Source organism: Squalius cephalus (genome assembly GCF_949319135.1).
Source record: "Squalius cephalus genome assembly, chromosome: 22".
Taxonomy (NCBI): Eukaryota; Metazoa; Chordata; class Actinopteri; order Cypriniformes; family Leuciscidae; genus Squalius; species Squalius cephalus.
Genome location: NC_137143.1, coordinates 1958701 through 1966083, shown reverse-complemented (window position 1 = coordinate 1966083; position 7383 = coordinate 1958701). Strand labels below are relative to the sequence as shown.

At 39.5% G+C, this 7383-nt stretch overlaps 1 protein-coding gene across 2 annotated transcripts in view; it reads left to right on the top strand.

Annotated features, from left to right (window-relative positions):
- iars1 (isoleucyl-tRNA synthetase 1) overlaps nt 1-7383 on the top strand; it is a 136950-nt gene that overhangs the window by 51627 nt on the left and 77940 nt on the right. For both annotated transcript variants that reach the window (XM_079857204.1, XM_079857205.1), the window contains exons 19-22: nt 656-800; nt 2103-2223; nt 2305-2396; nt 5082-5159. In XM_079857204.1, coding sequence (XP_079713330.1) covers nt 656-800; nt 2103-2223; nt 2305-2396; nt 5082-5159 — 436 coding nt within the window. The remainder of the gene's footprint in view (nt 1-655; nt 801-2102; nt 2224-2304; nt 2397-5081; nt 5160-7383) is intronic.

The following is a 7383-nucleotide window of genomic DNA, read 5'->3' as shown; positions in this document are numbered from 1 at the left end:
CACACACACCATCAGATCAGAGAGAAGATCGACAGCACATGTTAGAGGCACGAAACATCTTTTAGCGTTAGGTAAGTGCCTATTACCAACACAATCCTATCTGAAGTTAATTAATGCATCGCTCGACCGGATATAACTGTGTTATATATATATAAATATAGGTTGTTAGCGCACGTGATTTCAGGAAGCAGCGTAATACACACATGACGACACGACAGGAGTGACGGCGGTGTGTAAATCGAGTTACTCTCCCACTTCTGCTAGTTCTACTGAGATCTCTTATCCCATGTGAACTGGCCATTAATTTTACAGACGTCTTGTGGTAAAATTACATTACGTGAATGTTAATCCCGTCCGGATAGGGCTAAAGTTGTATTTAGCTTCCCCACAGACCCCTGGCGGATCAAAGATTAATTATTTTGATTGGTTTCTTATTATCTGTTCACTATTGCTCATACTTAGTTATAGCATTACATCTCAAGGCTGGAATGCACTACATGACTTTTAAAATCTGAACAGATTTTAAAAACTAGGCATCACACACTCACCGAGGCTAGTAGCCAAAGCCCTTTCATGTGAACTTTCATGAGGAAAGACGCTCTTCAACCAGAGGAACGGTCCTCCTGGTGTGACTTCACCTGTTTCTGCCCCTCAGACTGTACCTGATCAACTCGCCGGTGGTCCGGGCCGAGAACCTGCGCTTTAAAGAAGAGGGCGTGCGAGACGTGCTGAAGGACGTGTTCCTGCCCTGGTACAACGCCTACCGGTTCCTGGTGCAGAACCTCCAGAGACTGCAGACGGTACGGCTCTCGGATCACAGCTGGTTCCAACATTGATAATAAATAAGAAGTGTGTCTTGAACACACACGCTCTTTGATGAGGCTCTGCAACTCAAAGGCTTTAAGAAGCCAGTCTAATGCACTGCACCACCTTATTTATTCTAAAATAAATGTGTATATATATATATATTAGGGGTGTAACGATACCCTCATGTCATATCACGATACATCGGCCACCATATGTTATAGTTCTCAGCTGATAAAAGCAAATTTGTCCTCTATCTATATATATATATATATAATCCATAATCCAAATAATTCATTATTTGTATTATAATGAAAAGATTATAATTGGGTTTTTGGGACATGGCTTTTAACGGTGAGACTTTTGTTTTGTAATCAGGATTTCAAAAATTAGATTAAAAAGTGGGTTTAGGTTTATCGTCCAATATATCGGTTATCGGCTTTTAAATATAAAGAATTATCGGTTATCATATCGGTCAAAATTTTCATATCGGTGCATCCCTAATTAAATTAATACTTTTTTTTTTTTCAAGCATTAAATTAATCAGAAGTGACAGTAAAGACATTTTTAATGTTACCAAAGATTTCTATTTCAAATAAATGCTGTTCTTTTTAGCTGATTTTTTTTCTTAACTTTTTCTTTTAATATTAGCAAATCATCATATTAGAATTTATTTCTGAAGGATCATGTGACGATGAAGTCTGGAGTAATGATGCTGAAAATGTAGCTTTGATCACAGGAATAAATTAAATGAGTAGGGGTTCAACAGATGCATATTAAATGAGCTAGAGAGGGAGGAACTCAAAACACAAAAACTGCCAAAAATAAATGGTTTCTGAAACTGGCCAAAGCAGACTGCCAGCAGGTCACATGACATGCCAGTGGCGGCTCCTGCCAGCCAGCTGAAGATTGAACCCCTACTGAATTAAATTTTACAATATATTCACATAGAAAACAGTTATTTAATATTGTAATAACATTTCCGATTTTTTTATGTATTTTTGATCAAATAAATGCAGCCTTGATGAGCATAAAAGGGGATTGAAATGCTTACATTTTTACAATTATCCTAACATATCAGAAAAAGATCTTCAAGTGAAGGATCATGGGGTTCATCTGTCAAAAAGTTTGGGATGCCTGATGTAGTTTGGTGCTTGAATTCAGTATTGTCGTGTCGTATTTAAATTCAATGGAGATTTGACAACTAGAAGTGAAGAAAAGATCTTTTATTTTATTATCTTATCAGCTTATTATTTGACAAGTGTCTGACTGGGCCATGATCGTTTTCCCCTCATTAGGAGGAGGGCATCGAGTTCCTGTACAACGAGAGGACAGCCATCGTGAGCGAGAACATCATGGACAAATGGATCCAGTCCTTCACCCAGTCTCTCATTCAGTTCTTCAGAGATGAGATGGGAGGTGAGCATCTGATGAACTCCTGCACTTGAACTGATTTGTCAGCAAGGACGGTCTGAAATAGACGTGTGCTCGTGTTTCCAGCCTACAGACTCTATACGGTGGTTCCCAGACTGGTCAAGTTCGTGGATATGCTCACTAACTGGTACGTGAGGACGAACCGCAGGCGTCTGAAGGTAGGCAAGATTCGACTCGCACACAATCTCAGAAAACCTGTCAGAAATATCCCAGTCATGTTTCATATTTATCAAAAGAAAGAATTAAGAAAATATATTTTTCCTGAGCCTTGCACTTGCTTGTGACCCTTGGGCTAGAAGTGACCCAGACTGAGTTAAAGCACAGATCAATACACATATTTCATCCATGAATGTCATTATTCATCCATTGAGCAAAACACACTTAGATTCATCTGTATTGAATCAGTGCTTGGACCATTTACAAAAAAAAAAAAAAAATAAGGAAAGAAAAAGAAAATAATAAAAAAGAAGGAAGTAAAGGAGGAAGGTAGGAGGGTAGGAAGGAAAGAAGGAAAGAAAGAAAAGAAGGAAGGTAGGAGGGTAGGTAGGACAGAATGAAAGAAGGAAAGAAAGAAAGAAAAGAAAGTAGGAGGGAAAGAAGGAGCGAGGTGGGAAGGAATGAAGGGAGGGAGAGAAGGAAAGAAAGAAAAAAGGTAAGAGGTAAAGTATGAGAGAAGGAAGGTGGGAAGGAGGGCAAAAAATAAAAGAGAGAAAGAAGGAAGGAAAGAGAAAGAAAGAAAGAAGGAAGGAGGGCAAAAAAGAAAGAAGGAAAGAAAGAAGGAAGGAGGGAAGGAAGAAAGAAAGGAATGAGGGCAAAAAAAGATGGAAAGAAAGAAAAGAAGGTAGGAGGGAAAGAAGGAGAAGGAAGGAAGGAGGGCAAAAAAAGATGGAAAGAAAGAAAAGAAGGTAGGAGGGAAAGAAGGAGAAGGAAGGAAGGAGGGCAAAAAAGGAAGAAGGAAGGAAAGAAAGAAAGAAAGAAAGAAAAAGAAGGTAGGAGGGAAAGGAGCAAGGAAGGAGGGAATGAGGAAAGGGGTAAAACTAAGTAAAGAAAGGAAGGTAAGTGGGAAAGTATGAGGGAAGGAAGGAAGGAAAAAATGAATGAGGGCAAAAAAAGAAGGAAGGAAAGAAGGAAAGAAGAAGGTAGGAGGGATAGAATGAGGGAAGGATAATGAAGGAAGGAAGGAGGGCAAAAAAGAAAGAAGGAAGGAAAGAAAGAAAGAAAAGAAGGTAGGAGGGAAAGGAGGAAGGAAGGAGGGAATGAGGAAAGGGGAAAAAAGAAGGATGGAAAGAAAGGAAGGTAAGTAGGAAAGTATGAGGGAAGGAAGGAAGGAAGAAAATAAAGAAGGAAAGAAAGAAAGAAAGAAAACACATGAACTAAGGCATTAGTAAACTATCATAGGAGGTTTATTTAAACACATTTGAGTGATGCTGAGACTATAGAGTTTGGCTAATTCTCTTTACACATTCACATACTGAATAATGAAATGCCCAGAAGAGTCAGTATTCTGTGGAGACTCTCCATAACCGCAGATAAACATTCCCTGTGAGTCGGTTCTGACATTCTTTAATTCCCATGATGCCTCTGTTCTCCTCAGATCTCACCAGAGATTCTCAATATAAAATGGATACAAAATGATTTTGTGAGAACATTGTTAGATCTCATCATTACCAATTATGATAAATAATAATAAATAAGAATATTACACTCACTTGCATTGAGGACAGTTGCTTGCTTTAAGAATGAGGTGTGCACCAGGTGTTCGTCCTGAGCCCGTTTGCGTTCTCGTTCTCTTAGGACGAACACCTGGTGCACACCTCATTCTTAAAGCAAGCAATTCTTTGCACTAAACCTGGATAATCAGATTTATATTAATATATAACTTTATTTCTCTCTTCAGTTTTTCCTGTGTTCAGCTCTCAGTCCTGTACAGTGTCTCTGTACGTTCTGTTGCAAACGGAGATCTGTGGTCTCAGGAAAGCCACTTTAAATTATCCTCATTATGAGTCATAAATACAGTGCATGTTCACAATAATAAATAAAATAATGATTTAAACTATGTTTTACATCTGATACACACATTTACATCAAATATGCCATTCTTATTAATGGAGTTACGCACTTAAATTACATGAAATCATTACAAGAGAAGTTACAAAAAATTGTATATTCTAATAAATAGAAATATTTGTAGTGGATGCGATGCGATTTTAATGTTTGCTTAGCGCATGATAATAGCAGAACTCACAGTCTTGAGAACATATTTTCACGCAAGTAATGATCAATAATGCACAATAAGGCCTATCTGTTTCCATTAAAAATATAAAGCATTAAAAATTCTATTTGGCTAGTGGAAAGGATTGAGAAAAACTATCTCTGAAATGTATTTTATACTATTTTGATTTATTTATTCAAAAACAAGGCAAGGATCGGCTATTAAATGATTTTTAGCATTGTAATGTGATGGCACATCCGCATCCCATATTTTCCAAATGTCTCGTACCGTTAAACATGGAATCACGTGGATGAATATGCATATGCAAATGAGGACACAACTCGGCAAAACTCCATATATGGTTACTTCGGGGTGGAGACGCATGTGCACAATCCTGACTGTGTTTTATAAAGGGAATTTTGAATATTAACTTTCAGGCGCTTGTACACTTTTAATCAGGATCGTACGCACAGTTTAATAAATGAGAGCCAGGACCTGCAGGCTCAGACGTGATGCTTGATGTTGTGACACTGCAGTGTTGTGTGTGTTTAAGAGCGGAGGAGTCAGCAGTGCTTGCAGCTGTTATCCTCTCTCTCTCTTTCTCTCTCTGTGTGTGTGTGTGTGTGTTCAGGGTGAGAGTGGTGTTGAAGACTGTATCCGTGCCCTGGAGACCCTCTTCAGTGTGCTCCTCTCCATGTGTCGACTGATGGTGAGTCTCGCCAGCGCTCAGAAAACAGTCAAACACTGCTTTCAGGAGGAGGAATGTGGCCGTTCTCAGTGGATGGGGATGAAATTATTGAATATAGAAGTGTTGCAATGCTTTTTGAAATATAATTTGTTTTATATTACTAAAACCAAAAAATAAAGGATTTTTTTTGTATACTGAAAAAATTTACATATTCTAATTTTCTTGTTAAAAACAATCCTTTACTTGAAATGCAGAACTGTTGAAGAAGATAATTTTTTCTTGTTTTAAGCATCAGTTTAACACATTTTTGTGAAGTTTATGCTTTAAGAAACAAACAGACGAATATGAATGAATAACTAAAATAATAATAATAATTAAATAATCTTTCCTAACGGAATAGTTAGAAAGTTATTATTTGAATGTAATTTTGGTCTTGTGTGACTTTCTTTCTTGTGTGGTTTTAGTGTGATGACAGTGAATGAAAACTAGAGCTGTCAAACTTCAAAATTGCTTAAAAAGTATCATTTAAAGCATCATATCAGCGGCTCATCTGACCACTGTACGTCTTCTGTAGTCATACGACAGCTTAGTTTAAAGATCAAACATGTTTATTTAAAAGACTGAAAGTAAATTTGTAGCAGAGTTCGTTATTGTGGGAAGGAGGAGGCGGGAACCGTGAACTTTAACAGATTTCAATAATAAAATGAACGAGAGTAAAAGAGAGCATCCCCACACGGACGACTGCTGCCACATAATAAAACAAACAAAACACAACATAAATCCAGGCCTGGTCCTCTCTCGATCTTCACTGTCGTCGCTCCTCCTGTACACCGTGTCCTAACTACAGGCGACGCGCGATAAAAGGTTCTTCTCCATGTTGATCAGAGTGTTTGTCCTGACCAGCCGCGACGGCGACACGCAACGTGTCTATTTCAGAAACGGTTCCTATTTTTCTGCGACGTCGCGCTGGAACAACAAACACAAAGTGAGGCGATGATAATCTCAGGCGCTGTTTATGTGCTTTATTTAATGTTAAAAGCATGTCATGTGACTCTGAATATCATTTAGTGCTCCAGCTTTGAAGCTGTAAAAGCAACAATGGATAATTCACCTCAGATCTTGAAATGAAACAAATGGAAACAAGGACGTTCAAACTGTGAACAAACAAGTGTATTCTTTGACAAAGATTGGTTTAGTAACTCAGTAGCCTGTGTATTTCTAATAATGTTTAAATGTTGTAATATTTGTGAATTTGATTATGTAGCAACTTATCCATTTTCTTGTGAGTGCCGTCAAGATTACTCTCTGGTGTCGCGAGACTCCGCCCACACACTGTTCTGATTGACTGACCCCGCCCACACACTGTTCTGATTGGCTGACTCCGCCCACACGCTGTTCTGATTGGCTGACCCCACCCCCACGATGTTCTGATTGTCTGACTCCACCTACACGCTGTTCTGATTGGTTGACTCCGCCCACACGCTGTTCTGATTGGCTGACTCCACCCACACGCTGTTCTGAATGGCTGACTCCGCCCCGACGATGTTCTGATTGGCTGACTCCACCCACACGCTGTTCTGATTGACTGACCCCGCCCACACACTGTTCTGATTGGCTGACTCCGCCCACATGTTCTTCTGATTGGCTGACCCCACCCCCACGCTGTTCTGATTGGTTGACTCCACCCACACGCTGTTCTGATTGGCTGACTCCACCCACACGCTGTTCTGATTGGCTGACTCCGCCCACACACTGTTCTGAATGGCTGACTCCGCCCACACGCTGTTCTGACTGGTTGAGTCCGCCCACACACTGTTCTGATTGGCTGACTGCACCCACACGCTGTTCTGATTGGCTGACTCCGCCCACGTGTTATGATTCCGCTCCTCCGTGAGAGATACGAGAGCGGTGCGTCGCTCATTATCACTCACGCCACCGGCCTCGTCCTGCTCGCCACAATTGACTACTCAAATTTCAGTCTGTTTCTCATGCAAAGCATCATATGACTTAACAAAACTTGTATATATATATATATATATATATATATATATATATCGCACAAGTCACACGGGCGACTGTCACAGCGTTTTTATGACTTTTTTAAGCTTTAGTCCTTGTAATCGAATGGAAAAGAGCGACCGCCACGATTCACTTTTGTGTTCCACTGAAAGTCATATGGGTTTTCCAACAACATGAGAGTTGAATTATTATTTGAAACAATTGATATTTGCAGTGTAATGCAGTT